This window comes from Corvus kubaryi, unplaced genomic scaffold (assembly GCF_017639235.1).
Source record: "Corvus kubaryi isolate FWS band 111438036 unplaced genomic scaffold, C.kubaryi_AGA036_p1.0 66, whole genome shotgun sequence".
NCBI classification, from domain to species: domain Eukaryota; kingdom Metazoa; phylum Chordata; class Aves; order Passeriformes; family Corvidae; genus Corvus; species Corvus kubaryi.
Genome location: NW_024582054.1, coordinates 20,996,918 through 21,023,007, shown reverse-complemented (window position 1 = coordinate 21,023,007; position 26,090 = coordinate 20,996,918). Strand labels below are relative to the sequence as shown.

The 26,090-nt window shown below is 41.8% G+C and overlaps 1 protein-coding gene across 1 annotated transcript in view; it reads left to right on the top strand.

Moving 5' to 3' along the window:
* The window catches only part of ITPK1 (inositol-tetrakisphosphate 1-kinase), a 145,176-nt gene that overhangs the window by 63,983 nt on the left and 55,103 nt on the right, over positions 1-26,090 (top strand). The window contains exons 4-5 of the mRNA XM_042046928.1: positions 8,354-8,479; positions 16,192-16,309. Of these exons, the coding sequence (XP_041902862.1) occupies positions 8,354-8,479; positions 16,192-16,309 (244 nt within the window). The remainder of the gene's footprint in view (positions 1-8,353; positions 8,480-16,191; positions 16,310-26,090) is intronic.

The following is a 26,090-nucleotide window of genomic DNA, read 5'->3' as shown; positions in this document are numbered from 1 at the left end:
CTCAATGGGACATGACCTCTCAGTTTAATATCATGCTCAGAAATAGCCATTCTTCAACATCTTGGCAGGTTCTGGAAAGAACTTTCTGCAACTGCCAAAGTATTGTACAGGAGATAAACCAAGCTGTTAAACTTTAATTGCTAGAATTTATTTGTGTGTGTGTGTTGGGCTGTAAGTCTAAAACAAAGTTCCAGTAACAGTGTTCCAGTAAAGAAAATTGTTTCTGTGAAGAACTTCAGCCATAGCCCAAACATGGGATTGCTTGTCTTGCTTTTACAGAAGTGAAGGGGCAAAACTTAGTGCTAGCAGGAGGATGGTGCTCAGTGGAAATATGTATACCGGGGTCAGAGGAGTAAGGAGGGAAGTGAGGGGAGCAGCGGGAGAGGTTTGAGTAACTGGGATGCAGTAACTTATGCCAGTGTTACCGCACAGGCGAGAGCAGTGCTGGCTCACTCTTTGCTTTTGTGGGAGGGGGCAGAGCAGGCTGTGGGGAGGTGATGCTCACCAAGGCCCTGGGGGATTGCGTTACTTGGGGACAAGCCTCGAGTGTACAAGGACTAGTCAGTTTGTGTAGTGGTTGGGGAAGTGATCCATAAATGGTGTCTGTGTATGTTAGCATATGTAGTGTAAAAAAACCCTGTGAGATCCCTTTTCCTTCATTTTATCTAGAATACAGCTAGAAATGAGAATTTCCCAGATGTTTCAGACATTATACCAAGCTTCCAGGGGAATGGATGTGTGCAACTCCTGAAAATGTGAAAAGTGTTCACACATACTCTCTGGCAACTTGTGCCCAGCAGAATGCAAAGTAAACACAAGAATGCAAGAAAACACAAAGAAACCATCTGTTAAACCCAGAATCTTTCCTCTGGTGTTAAAGTTTCATTATCTGGGAAAATGGGAACCCAGCACAGCTTCATCGGCTGTGTTGTGCTGCTCCTCACCTTTAGGCATGTCGTGATGCCTGGGATGTCACTGATACTTGCCTGAGATTCTGCATGACATATCACAGTGTGGGACTTGCTTTCCTTCTCCTTTGGTGGTTCTGTTAAACTAAGCTGGGCAGAACAACAGCAGATAACCTCTAGTGTAGAAAGGTAAGCTCTTTGGTCGGTCTTTAACTTCCGTGATTTCAAAAAGCCCATGAAGAAGGCAGGGTATTGTCCAGGTGTTTCCTTCCTGCTTGGGAAGGAGTTCCCATGTGAGGTGGCGGCTGTGAGCGATGCCGCTGCGATGCCCTCTCCTTTCGTCAGCGGTGGGGGGGGAGCTCCTCACCACAGCGCGTTTCCTTTCTCAGATTGCCGATGCTGCAACAGGATGTGCAGGTTAATGCAGTGCTGGGGAAGGGGGCGTGGAGAGACAAACCAGCACCTCTTGGTGTACTTTTTGCTCTTTCTTTACACCCTTTGATGGTCAGGTCCCTGTTTGCCCTTTGCAATGTGTTTGTTGCCTAGGGAAGTTCATGTTATCCTTTGGTATCCTTTGGCCCCATTAGCAGCAGCAAATGCTGAACACTTGCACTATCTGGGTGTGATGAAAACCCAGATAACTTTCTCAGACAGAGAGATGAGAAATTGAAATATCTTAAATAGCTTAAATATCTTAAATCACTTAAATATCTAAAGTTTTTCTTAGTTACAATACATGGGTATTTTAGGAGCTATGGAGAGCCTGTATACAACTGAAAATGCCAGGTAGCATAATGTCTTTCCTCATGAGGAAATATTTAGTAATACATACTTTATTACCTTCCATTGGGTTTGGCAGGGAATCATTTGTGTCAGTTTTGTACTTGCACAGACCTGACAGCTGCTTTTGTGAGTGTATAGTCCTAGTGGAGAGACGGGACAGGAGTGGACTGCTCCTCAAGGATTTAATTTGTGAAAGAAGCATGTGCTGGTCTTACTTGGTCATATGGATTTCCCTTGGTTTGTCCCAAGAGCAGTCAGGCTTCTGTGCCATTCTGTTCTGTCACTGCCACTGTGCACAGGTAGGTCTTACATGAATGGATGGATATGCACAACTGTTTCCCTGATTTCTTTCAGGAAATTTCCCCACTTTCTTTCAAAAGCTAGCACATTCTCTCCTGTAATTAGAATGTTACCTGTATTTTTGTTTATTTTTTACAGTAAGGTAAGCTTTTTAGAGTGAACTTGACAGTATTGATTTTTGTTGCTTCCCTTCCCTCTCCGAAGTGCTTAAGATATTTTTAGATGCTTTCTTTGAGCTTTTTGGGAGAGAACAGTGTCCACCAATAGATCAGTTGTCAGGGTTCAGCTTTCTGAAGACTTGGCTTTCTGATCTAGAGCTTGTGACTTGTGACTTTTGACTTTTTTTATTATGAATTCCTCAGCATTGATGCACAGCACATGTAAACACTGGGGATGGGGTTGGGAGAAGAATTTGAGAAGCTTTATTTTACAAGTCTTTTGGTATAAATGTATGTGATGAAAATATAGGGTAGAAAATAGCCCCAGGAGTGGAAGATGAGGGCTAAAATCCTGAAGGTTTCGTGCCGTGGAGTTTAAGAAGCTGAATTAAGATTGAAATAAACACCACATGTCTTGGGATCAATACAGCTTTAACTGAGTGTCTGAAGAGCAGGATACAATAGATTTGTGTAGAAAATTCTGTATACAGTCTCAGGAGTCAAGGAGAAGAGAAGTCAGGTCAGGCTGAAGTTGTATGTCCAGTTCACAGGGAGGAGAGTGGTTAAATTACCACAGAGGGATTTTTGGACTGTGATTCTGTGAAATGTGTAGCAGAGCATTGACAGGTCCCTACTGGAAAGCTGAATGGATTCTTTCCCTTTGGTGGCATTTTATTAAATTTTCTAGCACTTGAGCTAATGTCTGATGATTTGATGCTATCTTCCTGGTGAGAAGGCTTAGAATTCTGATTTGCCTTCTGCCTTCATTTACCTCCTTTGGCTGAAATTTTCATGAACATTTTCCACCTGCAGCATGACAGACTGCTGTGAAGGGACGTGCACTCCTGTTCTGATGTTCCTAGCAGCAAATCAAATGAAAACATAGCAAGAGACATAGCAAAAACTTAGAGCAGCATCCTGGTGAGTGGAGTTTGTTAGCAGACTGGAGAATGGGAGCAAAATGTTTGAAGAATAGCTGTATGAGTCTTTTTGTTTTTAATGAAAATATAATAAGAGAAAAGTGAGGATAAATAGAAATGTAGAGATCGACTCTACATTCCTCAGGGATAAAGCAGTGGACATAGCTCTCTTTGGTTCAGATAAAATAACAGGTTGGTATTAAAACTTCATTTCATGTGAATGATAATCCAAAAACTATTTCGGAAGAAGAGCTTTACAAAAAAAATCAGAATCATAAATCCTGATCAGGCAGATTCTGAAATATAGCTGATTATACCATGGACTGGAAACACTGAATAAAACAAAAAATACATAACTATTTTTAATCATTATTATAAATGATATTTCTTTTTCCTAAATCCAGCATTTGTAATTGTTTGGCTTGTTTTTTTTTTCCCTGAGTGAACAAATCCAGATTTTCTCCACTTGGACATAGCTTTATTTTTAAACACGGCTTCCAGAAATGCATTTGTGTGGGCTTGCAGTTGGGACCAGTGGAGAGCCATGGCATTCTGCCAGGCACTCGCCCTGTCCCTGCAATACAGATGGATTGCCAGGGTTCTGGAGAAAAACAACCCCAAAACTTTAAACAAATTATACTTAATGGAAATAAACATTTTTTGCCCTTCTCTGTAATGATTTGGATAATGTGCTGGCTGTGTGTTTCTGGAGGACAGAGGAAGGGGGAAGGGGAGAGGAGGGCAGAGACAGAGCTCTGCGTGCCTGTAACTTGCTCTCCAGCGGATTCTCTGGAAAGCCTGTGGGAGAGACTGTCATTTCTAAGCTTGGAGCATTTTGTAACTTTCAGCCCATCCTTCTATTAAAAGGTGGGCAGGCTGGCTGCAGCCAGCTATGATAAGAGCATTTATCTACTGGTTGGTTTCTTCCATATATGGATTTGAAAGACCAGGAAAGGCATAAAAACCATATAGTCATTTAGTTTGGAAAAGACCCTTAAAATTAAGTCCAGCTGTTAACCTAGCACTGCCAAGGCCATCAATAAACCACGTGCCCAAGTGCCACATCTACACATCTTTTAAATACCTCCAGGGATGGTGACTCCACCACTTCCCTGGGCTACCTATTCTAATGATTGACTTCTTTCAGTGAAGAAATTTTTCTTAATAAGCAATCTAAGTCTCCCCTGTTGCAATTTTAGGACATTACCCTTGTCTTATCACTTGTTACTTGGGAGAAGAGACCAACTCCCACCTGGCTACAGCCTCCTTTCAGGTGGTTGTAGAGAGCGATATGATCCCCTCAGCCTCCTTTTCTCCAGGCTAAACACCCCCAGCTCCCTCAGCCACTCCTCATCAGAACCATATTCCAGACCCTTCCCCAGCTCCGTTGCCCTTCTCTGGAAATGTTCCAAAGCCTCAAATGTCTTTCTTGTCATGAGGGGCCCAGAACTGAACACAGGATTTGAGGTGTGGCAACACCAGTGCCAAGTACAGGGGGACAGTTCCTGCCATGGTCCTGCTGGCCACACTATTGCTGGCCCAGGCCAGGATGCCATTGGCCTTCTTGGCCACCTGGGCACAGCTGGCTCATGTTCAGCTGCTGTCAAATGGCACCCCCAGGTCCTTTTCTATCAGGCAACTTTTCAGCCACTCTTCCCCCAGCCTGTCGTGCTCTGCAGGGTTGTTGTGACCCCAGTGCAGGACCTGGCCCTTGGCTTTGTTGACCTCATACAGTTGGTCTCAGCCCATGGACCAGCCTGTCCAGATCACCCTGCAGAGCCTTCCTGCCCTTTAGGAGATCAACACTCCTGCCCAGCTTGGTTTGAACTGCAAACTGACTGAGGGTTCACTCGATGCCCTTGTCCAGATCTTTGATAAAGACATTGAACAGCACTGGCCCCAGTATTGAGCCGTGGTAAACACCAGGTATGACCAGTTGCCCACTGGATTTAACTCCATTCACCGCCACTCTGTGGTCCTGGCCATCCCGACAGCTTTTACGCAGAGACAGTGCACCCGTCCATGTCACATCCACGCCGTGTACATTTACTGTGTACGGCTTTGACGCTCTCTTGTGTGTCATGCACCTGACTTTTGCTGGGTTTTGGTGGTAAGTGGCAATGCCATGAAACCAATACCATGAAACCATGAAAACAATTGATCATGTCAAATGCAGAGATCATTTGGAGAGAGAGATGCTGAAAGGGAAGGGAAGTAGGAGGGCTCAAATTCCAGCTGATGACAAACAGTGAATCAGTGTTTGTCTCAGCAGAGGGCCATCAAAAATTTTGTACTTTGCTTTCACCGACTTCTTTTTGGGTCTGATACACTACTTGAAAAGGCTTCTTTTTACCTTCTCAAATCTTTTTTTTCCTCCTGCTTTTACTTTTTTTTTTTTTTTTTCTGAGTGCATAAAAGGAAGGTGAATCTCTTCCAAATTCCACATAGCCCCGGAATATTTGCTTTCTGCAGCATGGCTCTAAACATAGAGAACGTATTTTTTTGCAAATTGTTTGATCCTCCAATCCACAGAATACTGGATGAAATTTTGAAGGTTTTTGTGGCTGAAATGTACCTGCTGTCCTTGTTGAGGCAATTGAAGTGGTCACTGAACTTCCTTCCAGACAAGCTGCTTTATCATGCTGTCGTTTCTCACATTGCTTTACCGGTGAAGGGGAAGGAAAACACTGTTAATGGGGAGCCTTTTTAATGCTTTCCAGTGTGCAAAGTAGGTGCATTTGGTTTCATTCTCAAAATATGCCCGTTGTGTTTAGCTTGTATAACTGTTGTGAAGAAGTTATCTTGCCCAGATATGTTATGCTTCTGGAAAACACTGTGCTGGAAATGCCTGGATATGCCTTGAAAGCTTACTTCTATTCTTGGGTCAAGGCTGAAAGGGAGGACTGTTTTCTTGTTTTCTGAATGTTTCTGTGCAGATTGAGCTGAAAGTTTGGGAAGAATGTAGAGGGGTAACCAATTTCAAGTACTTATTTGCTTCTTACCATTTTTCAAACTGCAAGTCCTGAAAATGGATTAATTCAGAATTTTGTACCTTGGCAACTGGGAACTTTCTGACCTAGTTAAATGGACCCTTTGTTTTGCTATTTCCTTCCAGATGTGATAGGCAGATGGAAAAAAATCAGAAGAAGCAGTGTGGTCATCTGAGATTTCTTTTAAGGATATTAACTGATTTTTCTGGAACTTGGTTACGGAAGTTAATTATCTCCTTCCGTGTCCTTTACCCAAGCTGCAGTTCAATTCATTTTGCAGACCCTTAGGCTGTCCCTTAGCTTTTGTGCTGCACTACTTGTGAGAGTGAAAACATGTCAGTACAGCCAAACCTTCTGTGTGGACTGCCTCACCTGGCCACAGCTTACCTGTCCCTGAGCATCCATGCCAAGTCTGTCCTGTTGGCCTCTACCACGGCTTGTCAGGAGTGGCTGCCCACCTGTGAGCGGTGCCTCTGTTCGTCTCCTCCGAAGAGAGACACAAAAACTGTGTTTTCCAGTTGTATTGGAATCTGCATGAGGACGTCAAAGGGCCCCAACCCATAACTGTTAGTAGGAGCATATAGTAATGGGCAAGCAAAGGTGGTCTCTGAGGGAGGAAATGGCAGGCTTTCAATTTGCTTTTGTGCCATAGGTAACTTCAGTTATTCTGCTCGGGGAAGCCTGGCCCAGATAAGAGAGCCTACACAAGAAAAGCAATTCAGCTCTGTGGATCGGTTACATTAGCGACCAGCAAATTAGTATAAGGCTGATAGATCTCTGCTGGTTTCATTTTATTGGTTTTATCTTGTCTTCTCTTTACCTTCTTTAAGGCACTCACTCCTTAATTCAAAGCAGGGTCATTGCTGTAGGGTGGGAGATTTTAGTAGGACAAAACTCAAGCTAACAAGACAGAAAACAGCATCATCAGCAGCCTCTTCTGCCCAGCCTCTTCCTCTCCCTCCTGTGCCTCCCATACCCTTCTTTACCAGAGTTGAATAAAAAAGAAAGCAGCAATAGAAAGGCTCATGCAGGTAAAATCAGATGCTAATTTTAGTTTAGTAAGCACACATCCATCTTTCCTCTCAGAGATGTTCCTGGTTTGACGTTTACAAGGTTAAGTTGTCATTAATGCAGCAGGTCTGACAATTGGTTGAATTGAATCTCACAGCTTCTGTGCTGTGAGCAGCCCGGTGTGTTGTCTAGAACATGAGCCAGTTCTGGCACTTACACTGAACTAATGTTAAATCTGGTAAATAGCTTCATGGGATCATTAGGTTTCATGAGCATCTTAGGGGTCTGAAATGCATCATCTTCATCAAAGCAGATTTGGCATTAAATTTAGACTAAGTTGCTTAGGGCTTTGCCCAGTCAGGTGTTGAAAACCTTGAAGAATGGAGATCCCACTACCTCTGTGGGACTCTGCTGTAACCAGACTGCCCTTCCTGATTTAGTTGGAATATCCATAGTTTTGATTTATATCCTGATAAATCCAAGCCCTCACACTGGCCAGCTCTCTTAGGATTCTTCGCATGCATCCCATCAGGTCCAGTAGGCTTCTTTGCATTAATATTTCATCAAGAGAAAATTCCTCAATCCTTTTCCAGTGCAGGTCGTTCCTCTGCTCTTGAACCCTGTTTTGGTACTAGAACCAAGCCCTCTAACACATTGCCACCATTTTCATGCCTTCCTGTGCTGTCTGGAGCAGGCTTTCTGCACACCCCACCCCAAATCTTTGCCTCCAGCCAAAGTCTGCTGTTGGGAGTGTCTGGGAGCTGCACCCCTCCTTACCAGCTAAATAGCTGTTTCAGTAGCAGGTGAATTTCCACAGATCCTGAGTCACTTGCTTTTGTGTTACCTTTTTTCCTTTCCTGGGCACTGTTTTGTGCAATCCCAGTGGGCAAAGGGCATAGCAGACTTTCCTTTTATTAGTGGTGTTAATCTTTGTTGGCTCATTCCTTTTGTATGTATGTGAGTGTACCGGGAAACTGAGCTGAGGAGGCGTATGTTGGCTTAGGGTGGAGAGGAACAGGAAGGTGTTTGGATGGAGGGTACTTGCTGGTGACTTCACTGCTTTTTCATGGAATTAGAGCTATGCTGCTGAGACATAAGTGTCTGAGTAAAGTTTTCTAACATTAAGTGAAGTGTAAATGCTCAGGGATTTGGATAACATACCAAAACAAAGGCACTGCGTAAAGTAAATGCCTTCTGTGTTGCAGCAACACCTTGGATGGTGGCAGGGACAAGAGTTTGGATCCCCCATATATTAATAAAATGTTTCTCTCTGGTTTCTTCAGCTTGACCTCACCAAACCCATTGAAGATCAGGGCCCTTTGGATGTGATCATACATAAACTGACAGATGTAATCCTTGAAGCAGACCAGAATGACAGCCAGTCATTGGAGTTGGTTCAGAGGTTCCAGGTAAGTGGTTCTTTCTGCATTTCAAGCAAGAGGATGAATTTAGTGCAGCAAATTCAGTCTGATTACTTTGCAGTTTGTAGGGGTTTGATGAGAAAAGCTGTCTGGCATGCTGCTGCCTCGCTACTGATAGCCCAGCAAAAATAGTTTTGTCAGTTTAAAATGGACTTGCACCCTGGGAAGGTTTTGTGTTGTATCAGTAAGGTTAGTTAGAACTGGTTTCACACCAAATGTTCTTATGTCATTTCAAGAGTCTTAGTGCTGCTCACGAAGAGGAACAGGTGTTTGCCGAGCACTTTATGTGTATCTCTCCATGACAGAAGCCACTGAATTTGGCCCAGTTCTGTTTAGTCTTCCCAGTTCCTGGAATGCTAATTTCTGTAACATCAAGATTACTGTGAGAGACTCTGTCCTCTAGTGCTGAAAATCGTGTTGTATTAATTTTTTTTTCCCTCAGGTTTACATTGAAGGTCAGAAATATGCAAGGTGTAGTGGTACAGAGAACTGTTTTCCCAAAGAAAAAGTGTCTTCAAAACTCATTCATTAGAAAAAGATTCTCTCCTGGTACCTTCCAACCTTTTCTGTTTTGGAAGATAGAGGATAAGATAGAGGGTAGGGCCCCTGTGAGCAGGCATCTGAATGGTATCCTCTCTCCAATAAAGTAAGGCCTTAAGCTTTTTCTTCTGCAGGAGGCCAAGTTGTGCCACATCACTGGCATGCAGGAAACTTCCACAGTAGTAAAACATATAACTAGGAACCAGTGGGGCAGAGCACAGGCCTTTCTGTGTTGAATTACCCACCAAAATGCATTTTTAGATTATACTCTCATGTAATTTCGAGTCCAGGACAGAAACTATCTGGAAGTTGCTGCCTGTCTGCGTCTGTCCTTTATTATTTTTACGATATTGAAAATCATTAGAAATTAAGAGAAGCATATTCCCTAAGAAAAAGAAATTGTAAGAATACTTTTGTATAAAGTGTGTGGGATAGGGTTGTTGTTTTGAGTTTTTAAAGCTAAAATCAATGACCAACCTGGAAAATGTAAAATGACCCCTTGCAAGAAAGCTATTTGCACGAGCGAGGTGTTATATAAGCACTGTGGTATTTCTGGCACCTACACACAAGTGGAAATAGTGTGGTTCCCTTATTGTTGATTAAGTTGACTGAAAAAGTTCTGATGATCTTAACCAGACCAAACAGTGCAAAATTCATTATGCTTTTTTCCTGCTATTGAATATAAATGTGACAGCAAGATGATTCCTGGCAGCAGTCTTACTGTTGGCTCCATAAAGCAGTCTTCCAGGAAGCAGAGAGCAAGGGATCCTTGACCACAGGAGGAGGAATGATCTGCCAGACTATATTTATGATCTTTTTAAGAATGACTTTTTTTTAGATCTATGTTATAGAGGCCTTGACCATCTAATCTGCAAAGAGCTAAGGAGGAAACTGGCTTCATATTTACATGACTCTGTGTCCCTGCTCTCTGGAGTCTGTGATGAGCCCTTGTAGGGTCTGGCAGAGAGTGCTAATAGAACAGGAAGCCTCTTGGCATGCCAGTTTATGGCTGTTTTCAATTGCCTTGGAAAAAAAACATTACAGGAAAACAAAAATGGTATGGAGGAGTTGCCTGTTGACAGGGGGATTTTTAGCTCCAGAAGACCTTTAGGGCTGAGCTTTCTGAGGTCTTTGTGCTAGTGGGATGTGGTATGGACTGCAGTTTCTCAGGAGAATATTGGTGGGTGCAAACTGTTCCCCACTGCACTGAAAATCAGTGATGAGTGCCTAGTGATCTCATCCAAAGCCAAAACAAAGACTGCATGCAGCACCTAGTGTAGTGCATGAGATGAAAAGTGGAGAACTATTTCTATTTGCTTTCTAGGACACTTAAATCCTTATTTTGGGGATGATGATTGTTTTTAGAGATGATGATCAGTTTCCCTTCCTACCCACTGTAACACAGGGCTGGACTGATTGAACACAGGTAATTGGTTAACTGTAAAAATTGGTTATAGTGCTCAGTGGTTCCTTCTTGACCAGAAGTACATGGAGGGAAGTCAGGTGAAGAGGCAGAGTCCCCAGGGTGCTTTTAACTTACTGGTGCTACAGTTCCTGCCTTCTTGGTAAGAAAGAAAACCAACTACCCCAGTTCCTGCCTTCTAGACAAAGTATGTGGCTTTGAAAACTGAGTATGTTTTGGCTCATGTAAGGCATTGGGGAATCTTTGTTATGCTTTCATTAGAGCAAAATCCTGCCTGTCATAGCTGTACTGGGCCTTGAGTAGCTTCATTCATTTCCACTTCATATTGCATTCAAAATGATGGCTTGAATGATGGAAAATCAATAGGGTTATTAATTTGTCTTTCAGAGCTTTCTCTGAACAGGTTCTCTTTGCATTAGTCTACATAAAAAGATCAGATGCAGATTTTATGCCTAGACTTCTGCTATCAGGTTGATGAAAATTTAAAATGTCTCCTTCCCTGCTGCACTTCAGCTCTTGACTCTCTTACTCTGGAGTTGTCCAGGATGGGCTCTTCTAATCTTGATTGAGGAGCTTTCTTAGAAGGGTTTGGGACTCAGAGGAAGGAAAATTAGGGAGATGTTTTTGAAGGGAAGGAGGTAGGGGACTTCTCAGCTGGGAAAATGCAAGCAAAAAAACCAAAGGAAACTATCATGTCTTAGTAATTATTTTCTAACTGGGGGGACACGTTAATACAAAATTGAAATGGTTTATTTGCACCTGAATTCACAGGCTGTGCTTTACCCATTTAAAAAATAATGTCTTAAATTTGTTGGAAGAGCCTCATAAACAGCAAACTTAAGTGAAAATTTGTCATTTGAGTGCTAGGTGTCAGGATAGCTTCCCGTGGGTAGGTATTTGCAAGATGAAGCAGCAGTGGACTTCTGAAGGCTAAACAGTGCAGCTGAGTTAGAACTCAGCTTAGTCAGAACTAAGTCTGAATCTGATGCAAACTCTTTAGACAGGCTTGTCTTTACATCTGTTTCTCCCTTGGAATATGTTGTCCTGTTTTTACAAGCGGTCATTGTCATGTTTCTGTATGTGGGAAAACACAAATCCAAATGGCGTTATTGTTTCTTTTGCTTACTTGTTTTCTTTTGGAATATTTTTTATGGAACTTTGTTTAATATTAAACAAAAGATTTATATAAGTTTTATTACTTAGTAATAAAAGCAAGTCAATGAATCAGTGAATCTCTCTTATCATCTAATGACTTATTATTTGCAGTAGATACTGTATCAACTTTCTGTTAAAATATTTTTTAAAAAATCATTAGCTACCTTTCTTGGGTAAAATGACAAGCAACTCCATTCTCATCTATACACAGGCTTTTCAAGGAAAGTATTTTTTTTTAAATTGCTGGGTTATATCCAGAGGTATTTAATAGGAAACATGAAATATTTGGTCTCTTTTTGATTTCAAGTTTCATTGCTGGCCTTCTGCCAGGAATGGGGCTGGTACAAAGCATGATTTAACATCAGGCCTGGAATACAAACAAAGGAAGATCTCCTAAAAGTCCTTGTTTCTTCTTGTTTGCTTTTATTATGTCAAAGATTAGAAAGAGGAAAACATAGATGTTGTCTGGGTCAAGCTGAACTGCAGCCCAAGGACAGAGCCCTTTCAATCTATTGTTGGAAAGCCTAAATATCTTCCACATTGTTGCCTGGGTGGTTGGAGTCTGCTGTTGGATATCAGTCTTCAGTAAATCCACTGAAGTGGAGAGCAGAGTTGTTTTGCTAGAAGGATGAGAGAAGATTTGAACGTTCGAAGTTGAAAGGTTGTGCTGTACTGAAAGCTCTCTCCTGGCTTCAGTGTTTCTCTTTTGCTCCTTCAACTGCTTCATTTTCAAGTTCATTTCTATAGTACCTCACCTGCTTTCAAAATAATTAGGCAGAAACCCTTCATGTTTATCCAGATCTGTATTTCTGGTAGTGGAGTCCTTCTGTGCCACTGGAGCGCTGTTACTTAGGCTGCACCAAGGGTTTTCCAGTCTGTTAAGTGATCTTCACAGGTCACTTACTGGTGCTACAGTTCTGCCTTCTTGGTAAGAAAGAAAACCAAACTATCCCAGTTCCTGCCTTCTAGACAAAGTATATGGCTTTGAAAACTGAGTATGTTTGTAATACATGATGTCTGAATGTGGAGCAGTTTCTAGTAAAGAATCAAAGTTTATGAAAGGTCTCACATCAGCTACCATAATGTTCCTGTGAAACTAACAAAATTGACTTTTCTTATTGTAATTTCCTCTTGTAGGGAATTGGTGTAAGGTTCAGATTTTTTAATTACTTATTTAAAGTAGTTTTCCATGCATGGGTATTGAAACTTTCTTTTGCGTGTGCTGCTGATGTACTGGTGAGACGTGGGAGACTGGGAAAGTGCGGGCAGCCTACAGGCCCAAGGGGAAGCTGGATGATTTGCTTTGGGGATCCTGGTGCAACTGGATGGGTTTGTTTTTGAGTGCAGAGTTAATGCTTTGTGATGGAAATCCAAGCAACGAACAGCATTGAGAAGAGATGCAGAGTTCTGAGGACTTGAGTGCATTTTGATGCTCCTGTCCCCTGCACAGCTTCTGCAGTTCATCTCTAGCTGTGTTCAAACAGAAAGGACACATACAAGTACGCTGACCTTGTTCTGCATTTAGAGTCCTGTGCTTCAAAGGGGAAGCTGGTTCTGGATTCAGTTAAAAGGAGAGATGTGTGGCCTGTCCCCAGATTAGCTCTAGGAGACAAGTTTCTAGCCCTTTCCTTTCCTTAGATGACACAGATCTTCACTGCCCTGCTCTGAGTTTTGCCATTCCTGTGCTCTCTGGCTGTCCGAGTGCCTAGGCCTGCGAATGGAGAAGAGTTGGAGAATAGCACCTGACACAGATTTAATGCTGAGAAATGTCTTTGTTTTGTAAAGAAAGCTCATTTGCTCAAAGCTCAAAAGCCTTTGTGTGTTTGAAGGGGCTGTTGCCTTTTACTCAGTGCAGTTCTTCTTGACATTAGAGTAGTTTCTTAAAGTCCTTCAGAGTCTAAATGGCTTTTGGAAAACCACTCCCACCTCCTTCATCTTCATCAGTTATTTCATGTTTGCCTTACAGAGCTTTTTGGAGGCTCCTTAAGGCAACAGGATGAGAAATCAGGCACTGGAAAGTCATCTTAGATGCTCCTTTCTCTTGACATGTTGACTGGTGTAGAATGGCCTTGAGATTGTGCCTTTATTCCTGTTAAACTTTGTTATGCTGTAGCAAGCTTACTGTTTGGATGATCTTTTAATACGGTTTAGAGCTATTATCATTAGAAATAAAGCACTCTTCCCTTACAGAAAGCATAAAAAAGCCAGACTCCATCTGGAAATACTTAGAGTAATGTGAGCCAAATTAACAAGTAGAATACATGAATCCCAGAGAAGCAAGGATAGTTCTCAATGCTGAGGTGAGCATCAGGAAAATTCGGGAAGGTACACAAGGAGCTAAGAGATGGAAAAATCATTCCCTCTTTGGAGGGCGGTAAAGGCAATGGAGTCCACAGACTGGAGGAATGTATGTGTGAGGGGAAGGATTAGTATGTGCAGAGTAGGGGCTGGGCCAGGATGGAAGTCTGGGGATCTTGAAGTCAAAGTGGAACCAGAGGCGGACGGGTGGTCGCCACAGTGCAAAAGGAAGAGCTTGTACACACAACAGAAGTGCTGCAGGACACTTGCTGCCAGAGCTCTGCTGAGGCCACGTTTCAGAGCTGTAAGATGTTCAGTCTGGGTGCTGTGCTTCCCTGCTGCCCTGTCAGGAGCTCATCCTCAGTGTGCTGGGGAAGACACAGTGTTCACACAGAAGAGTGTGGTAACTCCCTGTCTTTTAAATGGAGGCACAGAGGGACTAAAAGAGCTGTCTTGTTACACTCTGGAGATGTTGAGATACTCAAGTACAGTTTCACTACCAGCAAGTTCAAGCTAATACCATAATCACTGGATCATGCTAGCTCCACAGGGTGTCTTTTAGGTGCTGCATACAGGGCACGTATGCATAAACATGTGTGGGTGTCTAAGAGGCATTCGGTAATATGATATTATTTGAAAGCTGATTGCTCTGCTTAAGACTCTGGAAGTACTAGGGGCAGCAGACTCATGAAAAGTGTATGTTCTGGGCTTTAGTGACTGGAAATGAACCCAGCTTCTGCTCCACTGAGCTGATGAGGCGTTTTATCCAGGCTGTACTGCAGGGTGAGACCTGGGTCTGACAGTCTTGATGACCAGCTGTGCAAAAGGCTGTCCCTTACTTTTCCCATGAGGCAGCAAGGTTGAACGTATCTTTGGGGAATTCATTTTTTGTGTTCTGCAGGGATTACTAAATACGTCAGACACAGAGTATTGCCACTGAGGGGTGCCTAATGCACTGTGAAAGAAAGCTGCTTGTGTCTTGTGGGTGATGCAGTAGGTTCTTTAAACCTCAGTGCTGGATCCTCTTAACCTCAAATGAATAATCTCCTTTTACCCGCCATCAGCTCAGACTATGTAGTCACCAGAAGGCAACAGTTTGCCAGTGCTAGGGTGGAGAAGTCTGCATCCCCAGTTAGTATCTGGAGCAAAATCACTTTCTGGGAATAGATTATGCCATTCTTTTCTCTCCAGCAAAGTGCATCTCCTGAGGCCACCTTGTCATACTCTGAAGTATCTTTTGTAATATGTTTTCTTCTTTGAAATAGTCAATTTAAATGAAGTAGAACTTTGTGGAAGTCCATTAATTGCAGCAGCATTTGTATGAATGGGTATTTAAAGAAGTAAGTGGAAACATTAGGATGGCTTTGGGAAGTTGGGTAAAACAAAGAGAGATGCTAACTTTGGGTGTATTTGTCTGATTTTGAATAGAGTAAGATGGATGCATGTTTCCATTGACTTTATAGAGCCAGGTTGGGGTAATGATGAAGAAACTCAGCTCCTGTTCTAAGAAACAGAAGGAAGTTTTGTTGGGTTTGCAAGGCCAATACCTGGCAGCTGTGTCTGTGTTCATGGCCAAGATGCAGTAGTGCGGTTATGACCTCAGTAAATGGGGAATTGAGTTCCCAAGATGAAGATCGATGAGGTCATTAACTTTGCTTTGTTCTTGTAGTCAGAAAAGGAGAGTATGAACATAGAGAAGTAGCAAGCAATGAAGACACAGTGAAGCAACAATCTCTTCAGCTCTGCCAAAAAAAATTTCAGCCCTTATCATCCAGCCCTTAACACTGTCTTCAGCCCAGCTAGAGGACAGCAATAATAACAACATAAAAGAACCCAGATGTATTTCTGAGCCTAGTTCAGATAGTTGTGAGGTTCACATGTAGAAATTGAATGCAAGGCTGACCCCAAGATAGCTGTGTGCCATCTTTCTTCCCGTAATGGCTTTTCTCAGCCCTGCTCACAGCTCTTACTATGGCACTTTGCCACTGGCTCCCTTGTGAGGTAATGTGGTTGCAGCATGGGTTTTGGTACCGATAGTGTCTACAGGAGGAATTTGCCATCTAAACCAGTTAGCTGTCACATTTGCGTTTAGTTCAAGTGTCAGTGTTTTGACTGTCTGGTCACTTTCTGCGTTGCCAAAGTCCATTTGGCTCCCCTTGAAGAGAAGCTGGACTTCGAGGTTTTTAACATTATCTATTCTCTTCCCCATTATTTTCTCTTCTCATATTTTTCTACACTCTTCAGCCAACCTAATGCCGTTTTTTTTCTATATATTGTTTTGCAGGAGTATATTGATGCTCATCCAGAAACCATTATCCTAGACCCTCTCCCGGCTATTCGTACACTTCTGGACCGATCCAAGTCTTATGAGCTAATTCGGCAAATAGAGGCATACATGCAAGGTAGGCCAATATCTGCTCTCCCTGGAGGCTTTCATTATGACTAGAGAAGGAAGCAGCTTCCTTCTGGAGGTTGGATGTGAACTTTGAAGTAGTGGTTTTGGGCCCCTTGCGTTGTCTCTCCATGGGAGCAAAAACACTGAAGCATTCCTGTGTCACAGGATTGCCCTCTGGAATTCTGTGCTCTTCTTTTTCCATATACACAAAGAAGGTTTGTATCTGATTAAAAATACGATGTGGATTTAATGGGGAGCATATTTACCACAGTGAGCACTCTCAGAAATCTTCTGGAAAACACTGTCTTCTTGTGTGAGCTGGTAAACTGAAATGACTGTACAAACTCAGCAGTAGTAAGAGTCCTGAGGTCTGAATTGGAGGGAGAAGAAGAAAAATGGTTTTTGGAAAGGACCGAAAGGAATTAAAGTGTAAATAGAGCTAAGGTCTTTGAGAGGTATTGGAAGCCTATTGCACAAGCTAATTGCTAGGAGGAACATAAATGCAGTTCTGGTGCTGGCTTGTTACCTGACATAAACTATTGCCTTTAATTGGTATCATTTGAGTTGTATTCCCATGTTTAGAAGTCATGCCTTTTCAACCTGAATAATTCTATTACCTTCTCATTTTAACATTGTAACTGTTGGGTTGAGTTAGTCTTTCATTCCCTTTCTACTTGTGCTGTTGTCATGTTCTTGAAACATTTATTGGCTTTTGAATTTAAATCTAGAATAGCTCTGAAGTAACTGTTTCATATGTTAGATGACTGTAATGGGGGGAAATTGCATTTCTGAACTATGTTCTAATGGGGTGTTATTGGAAATACCATTGAGATTGTGTTATCACTGTCTTGATGGGCAGGTAAGAAGCTCAGCAATTTGTATTTTTATAGTTGTAGATTTATGGACTTATTATTTGCATACAACCTGCCTGGCCCCACTGGCACCGTCTTTATGTAAAAATAAGACTAACAATTCACAGCACTCTCACTTGTCTTTTGGAATCTCTTAGGGAGAAAATACTTGATTAGTTTAGAAGGATTTTGTTTTGGAGTAGTTATTGCTGTTTGTGAGTAAGAGAAAGGTGCTGAGGGAAACCTGTGCTCTGAGGGAGTGGTTGGGATTTTGTTCTAAAAGCAGAGGGATTCAGTAGGGTTTGGTTTTGTTCTTTTTTTCTTAAATTGATATCAGTGCTATTGTTATCCTTATGAGAACAATATGTTTGGGAGAGCATCCAGTTTTTGCAAGTAGTTTGTCTTCCACATGTTTCAGCCTCTTTTGGTCAAACTGATGAGAAAAAGAAATAAATACTTAAGGAGGAAAAGGAAAAAGGAAATTTGTATTCAGGTAAAACTGAATTTAAAAGAAGCTATTAATAAAGTTGAGGAATTAAGTAAGGAATGGCGTTAGCTGTTGTCACTGGCTGCTGCAGTGTTTGGTGACCATATTTCCCCTGACCCTGTGTCTCCCTCCCCCCGGCACTTTCCTCCCTAGTCTCATCTTATTTCCGTCTCATAATCAGAAATATCATGACCAAGACCTTGAACCAACTCCATATTTAGCAGCGGAAATCTCAGGAGAGATGAATAATTGTCTTCTTGTTCTGGCCTAAGTAGATCAGCCTCTCTATTCCTGCACATGATGATGTGCAGTAAGAGAAAAGTTACACCACTCTAGACAGTGCTGTGGGTTTTCCCCCCACTTCCTTATTTTCACCTGCTAAGTTATGTTTTCTCTGTTGTGGCTGCCATCTCATATCCCAAGGCCATGAGCACTTGGAAAACTCAAACAAGAAGTAATACATCTGTGAATAGCATGAACTCTTAGGAGCCACATCTTTATTGTTCTGGAATTTCATTATGGATGTAACTACTAAGAAAATAATATCCTAGTCTTTAGCTGTAACTAGAGAGCTCTTTTTATCACAGGATACAAAATTAATGTGATGGGTTAAGTTCAGTGCAAGGGATTATCTCTTCCAAAGGAGTGTTGTAAACTCAGGAGGGTTGAGTATGTATGTAAGGAGAAGCCTTCTGCTGTTCAAAGTCTTTCAAAAGAAAATTCAGTTTTTATTTACAGACCAGTTTTGGATTTCAGTGATTATTGCCTCTATTTGAATTATGTTTGAAAGTAACTATAAATGAAGTATAATCTTTATTTATGATTCTCAGTTTACACTTTATTTCAATGCTGTAGACTTTACAACAACTGGAAAACTGAAGATTTGCACCAGTTGGCTTAAAGAGAGGGTGACCACATGCTCTGCTGAGGTGACTGTATTCTGCAGCAGTAGGGCCCCATGGTCTATAAACAGCTTGATTTTAACTCACATTATTTTTCAGATGTCCAAGTCACTGTCCTTTTGACACAGAATTCTCCATGCTTCCTGAAAAAGGGAATCCCTATTTGAAGTGTCTAAACTGGGTACGTGGACATTGTTAGGCTCTCTGAAAGTCCCGTATCTTGCTCTTTCTGGAGTCAAGTGTCTGAGTGATAAGTACTTTGATCCAGCCTCCTGAGAATGGGTGGCTGAGACACTCCTTTTCTCTGCTACCACTCTGTGGCCACTAAAGGAACCGAGGTGGAGGAAGACTAGTAACTAGGCCAGAATTGTACCAGTAGTCTGAGGGAAAGCACGGGGTTGAACCTGGGCTTTCTATGTCCTAGTCTGACCTAGTAACCACTCAGTCCTTGTGGAAATAGAAGGTTCACAGACTTGCCTAATCACTGAAGTTGGAAAAGGCCTCTTGGGAATATACAGTCCAACTCCCTGCTCAAAGCAGAATCTCTAGAGCAGTTCCTCAGGTCCATGTCCAGTGGTTTTTGTGTTTCTCCACAGATGGAGACTGCATAACCTCTCTGAGAGATGTGCTCCAGGATTCACCTTGAACCCGCTGTGCTAGCGTGCTACTAGCAGTGCTGAGGTGGTTTGCAGATTGTTGCTTTATTCAGTATAGGTAGTGATATCTCCCTTGGAAGGAAGTAGCACTCTCTTCTGGGGAAAAAAAAAAAAAGCTTTAAGAGATATTCTAACTTTGATTTTAATGGATTCTATTTTGGAATCAATAGTCTGACTGGGGCTATGGCTTACTCTTTTTCCAGGTCTCTGTTATTTTGAGTGCAAGCTCTAAAAGAGCTAGTTATTCTGCAACCTGTGCTTCTGAATCTTTAAAAAAAAAGATTTGAAAAAATAAAGGTTGCATTCCCAGCTAGTGTCCTATATAGCTGTCAGATCTATGTTGAAATAAATCACTGAATTGATTTTTTTTGGTGTCACAGTTGTTCTCTCAGCAGTTGTATTGCTTTATTTACTTATCTGTGAAGAATTGCTTCTTATATAAAAGTGTTCTTGATCAGTTTTGATGATGTTTGGTGAAAGATTAGGAGCAAATTTCTTTTTTAACAGGTTATTGTATGGTTGGGACTGTGTCAGCCTTTTTAAAGCTCTAACCTAATGAAAATAACTAAATTTTCTGATGCTGTGTTGAAAACTTGTGATCCTTCAGGTTTGAAGTTCAAAATCTGGCACTTAAAATCATGCTTAAGATGGTAATGGATGAGCACTGTGACTGGGCACTAACTAAGCTTTTCATATTACATTTTTTGTTTAAAGATCAAAAGCTTTTGAAATTCACTACCTATCTTAAAAGTAATAATCCAAGTTGAAGGAACTTAAACCAAAACTGAAGTAAACATGCTACTCACTCAGTGTGCTATCTAGTTAGTGTTCCCATCTGCTGCTCAGCTTCCTCTGCTGTCTCAAGTGACTTGCTGGTTTCTCTGATAACATTTGAACTTGCAGACCCTGAAGTTCATTTCTTTAACCACTTGCTCCTGGCTTTTTCTTCCATAGTTTAAAAATTTTGTTGTTCTCAAATTTAGCTCCAAATCTAAAATTTGTGCAGACAATAGTCTTTGTGGAGCTCTCCTAAGAGAGAGAACTCCTGCATGAGCCGAGCTGCAACTACTTAATTTCTCTCTTCATAGCAGTTGTCTTTGAAGTATGGGAGCTATTTCCTCAGGACACTCTAAACAGTATACACCCCTTTAGCTTTGATATTTTCATCCTGGCATGTAATCAAAATCATTTATGATTGATTGGTTACTAATATAAGAGATGCAGTTGCTGCTGTATGTGCTCCTTTCTCATTTTGGGGGATATTACAGAACAGATCACAATATCCTTCTCTAGTCTGTGGATTTCTTTTTATCAGATTGTCTGCCTTAGAAATACTCCTCGCACAGCTGCATCTATCTTTTGCTGCTGGGAGGGAAGCTCAGTATGATGTAATAGGTAAGGCATTTGATTTGGGGCTCAGGGTTTTCTGCTTGGTGCTGGTTCTGCCTTGCTGCATGACTTTGGACATTGCGTGTCACCCCTGTGCATCTCTTTCTTTTCGTGGCCCTCACCTGCCTGTCAAGATGCCACATTGTTTTGGGCAGGAGCTCTTTTCCAGGTGTACGTACACATACTCTGATACAGCAAGTGTCTGTGCCAAGAAAGCTGTGTAGGTATTGTTTGAACAGAAAGCGTGGACCTCTTGTGGAGTAGAAAACTGCGTCTACAATTCAACACCAGAGCAGATAGTCAGGGGTGGGTTTTTTGGGCATTATGGAGCATGTACATTGCTGGAGCAGTGCATACTTAGAACTTCTCAAAATCAGGCCACCCAGTTAAAAAGTGCATGAAAATAGCTGTATATACATAGCTTCAGGCATTCAACTTTTGAAACTGTAGCATCTTCTCTCTGTGGCCTACTTTTCAGGGCAGTTTTGGTCAAAGGGGAGAGAAAAATAGTCACACAGGTCAACTTCGGACACCTCTGATTTTTATTTGAAGCTCCTATTAAAGTGAAAAGAAAAATCTAGCTTCAATTTAAAACCTCTTAATCACTCACCTGGGACTCACTTCTTCATGCAGGGACATATCAATAAAGTATCTTTAGTTAGAGGGCTGATGTCAGCTACTGTAAATAACCACGCCAGTTTTTTTGGGTGCAAAAGTCTCCCTTGTTGGCTGTATCTTCTCTTTCCAGCAAGAACACATGCAGACAGATGTCTTAGTACTTCACTCAAAATGTGTGGTGCGTGTTCACTGACTGGATTTTAATTTCTGTATGAAAACTAGTACACCTGTGTGGAAGGAAGGAGTTGGAATGGGACTGATAGTCTCTGTGACTGTAAGCAGCTTGTCCTAAGTGCCTCAGCTCCCAGCAGTGTTGCACATGGCAGTCCTCTATACCCAGCTGCCAGCACTTTGTGGGTCTCAGTCCTGCTCTGTGGAACTGGAAACACACTGGGACATTTGCCCCAGGGAAGTGTCACCTGCCAACTTTCTCATAAAAGCTCATTCATCCATCTAGGAGGAGGATAACAAAGGGACATCAGCATGTTGGTGTTAAGATAACAAGCCCTGGCTTTGAAATTTAAAGTAGATAGCTGCTTCCAAAGGACCAATGCTGTCCTGAAAGAGGCAGCAGGACAAGAAAGTGGGAAGCCCCTAAAGGAGCCTGGAATCTTCTGTCTTGTACCATATCTTGCTCTTGTTAAAGTAGTATACAAAAGGATTTTCCAAGGTAAGACTGTTGAAAGTTAGCCATTTCATAATCAGAACAGGCTCTCCATTCCCTTCCTGCCTCTCCTCTCCCCTTTCAGATTTTCATTATTTTGAGCTGTGATCTCTGTCCCAGCATAGGTAGGAGGGAGCTGGGGGCCTCTGTGGATATGGTGGGCACAGTCCTTGTTCTCCCAGCCAGGAGTGGCAGTCTTCTGGCCCGCTGCCGCTGGCCTCCTGAGGTCCATCAGTTTGGGACTGTTCAAGTGACTCTGCAGGCCAACAGGCACAAAGCCCAGAGAATAATACAGAAAACATTTTTATTGTTTTGTCTCACAGTGTGCCAGTCAGAACTCCTTGAACCAACAAACAGTCGTCATCTTGGATCCTAGTAGTCTTAATGGCCACTGAGCTTTCAAAATAAGCCTGCCTGTGAAGTTCAGATGTTATTTTTGGGTGCACTTAGGTTTAATCTTTAACTCTCATGTGCTTTTTTGACCAGATACGGGGAATCTGCACCCCATTTTCACTCTCTTTTGCTTATCCAAATCTGAAAAGAAACAAGGCTGGACCTTTTATCCATTTGTTGAATACCAGTGTTGAAAACTTTTGTTTTACATCTACATGCATGATTTCAAAGCATTTTTCTACTTGATAAAGCTGAAAGAGTGGAAAAGTTTATATCCATTTAAGTGAGAGCTGCCATGAATTTGGTGTTAGGGGCTTGGGTGGATCTGAAGAATGACTGAATCTGCATTTTATGGGGTAAAGATATAAGCCATGATGGCACTCCGTGGTCATGGGGCATTCCTAAGACATCTCCAGTTTGAGTTTTATGAACAGAACATGGATTAATTCTTGAGGATTTTGGTCTCTCTAGAAGGAGGAAAAGAGGAGCAGGGATTCTTCTTGTCATGATGAAGTCTTCACTGAATAAACTAGATGTTTTAAATTCCAGCATGGTTGTGTTTCAACGTATTCTGATCCTCTTGAGCAGAAATTTCCTTGGCTGACATCCAAATTTCTCAAGTATCTGGGTGCTGCAGTAGAAAAAGTAATGAAGGAGCATTGAAAGATAAATTGCTCAAAGTATCAATGTAAAATTTAACTGGGAATACTTTTTGCAGGAAGTGGCTTTTCCCAGTGTTTCTACTGGTATTGTCACAAGATCAAAGGTCAAGAAATAAGTCTTGAAAACTAGGACCTTTCATCTGAGTTGGACACCAGGACTTGGCTGATGAAATATTACTCCAGTTTTGGTGTAATGTGTTTATGTCACTTATGCTGCTGAAGAAGCAGTTTATTCTGGTGTGGACAAGAAAAGTAGCATCCCTTACATTTTCTGAGATAAGTATCTAGCCAACATGTGGTACGCCTGGTTAGCTTCTAATCTTTCCTCACGCAGAGTCCAGCAGGACCTTAAGGCTCTATCAGGGTTGTGTGGAATCAGCTGATGGCAGCACTGCCTGGGAGATGCACAGAGGATGCTTTCCTTTACCACTAGGGCCCTAACATCCCCTCTAAAATCACTGTTGGCTCCCATTTCACTTATCTGCTGGCTTTGTGCAACTGTTCCTGCTGAGTGTATCAGTAAAGAAAATCATGAAAGCCTGAGTGCATTTCTTGTTCTTGACATCAGTAATTGGGTCTGTCTCATGAAATTTCTAAATGGCTTTCAGAAATTAGAGTGGATGAGGCTGAAAGTGTAAAGATTGATGAGAGGGACTTGAAATGGTATGGATTTCTTGTATAGTTTATGACTGAGTGGAACCAAACCTCTGTGGTCAGTTGCTTGATAGTCTTCCTGGACAAGGTTATTTACTTGTCATTGTCATTTGATACACTATACCACTAACATCTTGCTTTTCTCTTTGTTTGGGGTACCCTTTTTCCAGTAGTGCTTGGAAAGTACTAATATTTTGGTTTTCTGATGTATAAATGCTGCATATGGGGTGGAAATAGAGATCCCAATGCATTCATGGGCTGGTATGGCTGTATGGAGACAGTCAGCACCTCTAGAGTGTCAGTAATTGTGGTTCAGGTCACTGCATTTGTGTAAAGGAAACAAAACTGATTCAGCAGGATACAGCTTTGCTCCATGGAAACAAAAACATGCTCTGCTGAGAAGAAAAAGCAGCACTGTCACAGCCATGTGTTGCATCCCTTCATACCCTGTTTGGTAGGCAAGGTGTACATGGAGCATGTTTCAGAACTCCTGGCATTTGTAGAGAAATATACAATCTGTTTAGTTCTGTACACTGAGAGTGAACCACTGCTTGTTAAATTGGGTTAAAATAGTCTGAATAATAAAAATTGTGTATCCTTCAAATGGCACTGTCCATGTTGCTCTAGTTGCCTTCAGGCCTTCTGGCCTATTAGAGTTCTTGGAAACAGTCAGCTAGAAATTGGATAGCTGAACACAAGTCAGCACATTGAAATAACTTTCAAAAAAAAAAAAAGTCACTCCTCAGAGGGCAGATCTTAAGTAAACTGAAGCATCAGAAAGTGCTTGAGAGAGACCAAAGACATGGAGAAGATAAATAAACTCCATTCAATGTGGCAAATCAAGCATCCCATACTACCCCTTCTAGTGGCATTTCAGAACTTTTATTATTAACACTGGAAAAGGTGGATGAACACAGGATACCAAATTTCTTAGACAAGTCCAAATTGTTTAGTTTTTTCCAGACAAAGGGAGGCAGCAATATCAGACAGGTTTACCAAAAGACAGTGAAGAGTTAGCATAATGATAGATCCACTTTATTGTTGTCTCTTGAATCTATAAAATATAATATGGACGTGCATTGTTAACTTCTACATTGACTCACTACTCAGGAAAGACCTCAGCATCACACTGGGTAGCTCACTGGAAACTTCTGCCCCCTCAGCCTCAGTAGTCGAAAGAGAACATGCCAAAAGAATCAAACAAAAAGATTATGGTGGCCAAAAATAGCATTGAAGACACAGAGCATACAGTTGTGTAAATAAAGTGCTTTCTTTTTCCGAAGACTGTTTTCAGTTCTGCTTTCCTGAATTCAAAAATATGCATTAGAAGTGAAAGAAGTCCTGGAAAAAAGGGACATGGTCAATGCCAAGAGACAGCCACACAAGTGAAGAGTAAAATCAATCTCAGGCTAGCAAAGGTGGAACAAAACCTGAGCAAACAAAACATGAATAAATGGAGAAATGTTCCCTTTTTTTCTACCATGTCAGAGTTGGAGTTCCATTGAATAGCTGCTCAATTGCCATAAAATATCAACTGAGATCATAGCTGGACTGAAAGAGGTAGGACGCATTCACAACTAGGTTTGAAAGGTTTACAAACCATTGTGATTGGTGGTATATAGTACTGGCTGGTGGGTGTTAAAAAGACACTCCATGATGAACTCTGAACTCCATAAGCTGGGATATGTTGGGGGACAATATGTATTCCCTTTTCTTTCATTAGAAACCCAGTGCCAAGTTGAAAAGACAGAGATGACATGGTATCAGCTGAACTGTGTTCTCATTTGGCTTGATAATTCCAGTGTTCATTTCTCATCTCCAGGGAAGCAAGACTGCCTGAAAGTGCAGTGAGGATTTAAAGCACTTTCTCTACTCCATAACTTTTAAACCTCATGCGAGTAGTAATGCTTTAGTGTTTTTACTGTCCTGTGAATAAAGTCTTGGTATTTAATATAAATCGTTATGAGCACTCAGCATGTTAAATGGGAACTCGGATAGAGCCACATGTGTTAAAACTGTTATTCTTTCAGAAATGTGGCTGGATGATATGATTAGGACTTTTTTCTTTGATAGCTCTCTCTTCTGCTGTATTAAGACCCTGTAGAGCTAGACAAAGGAGTCTGTTCATGAGGGGACAGAACGGAGGCATTGTGGGACAGGCCCTTGTAATACATGGCAGGGAGGGAATGGTACTGAATACCCTTGAAGAAGTTTTTCTATCAGGTTTTATTCTACTAGAGGATCAAGGAGGTCACCCTCCAGATCACACTGGTGCATTGTCTGGGACAGAGCATTACTTAACATGCTGGGACTTTTCAACTTTTAAAATACTTTGTTTCATTTCCTCTCTTGGTGCCTGCCAAAATCATGGGGAAGACTGACCAGTTGCAAAATTTATCTTGTATGTAATTATGAAAATGACTGAACAGATAATGTTTCACAGTCTCACCCACCTGCCCACCCTAACAAGCCTACTCCATGATCAGAATAACTGCAGCTTTTTCCTTGCTAC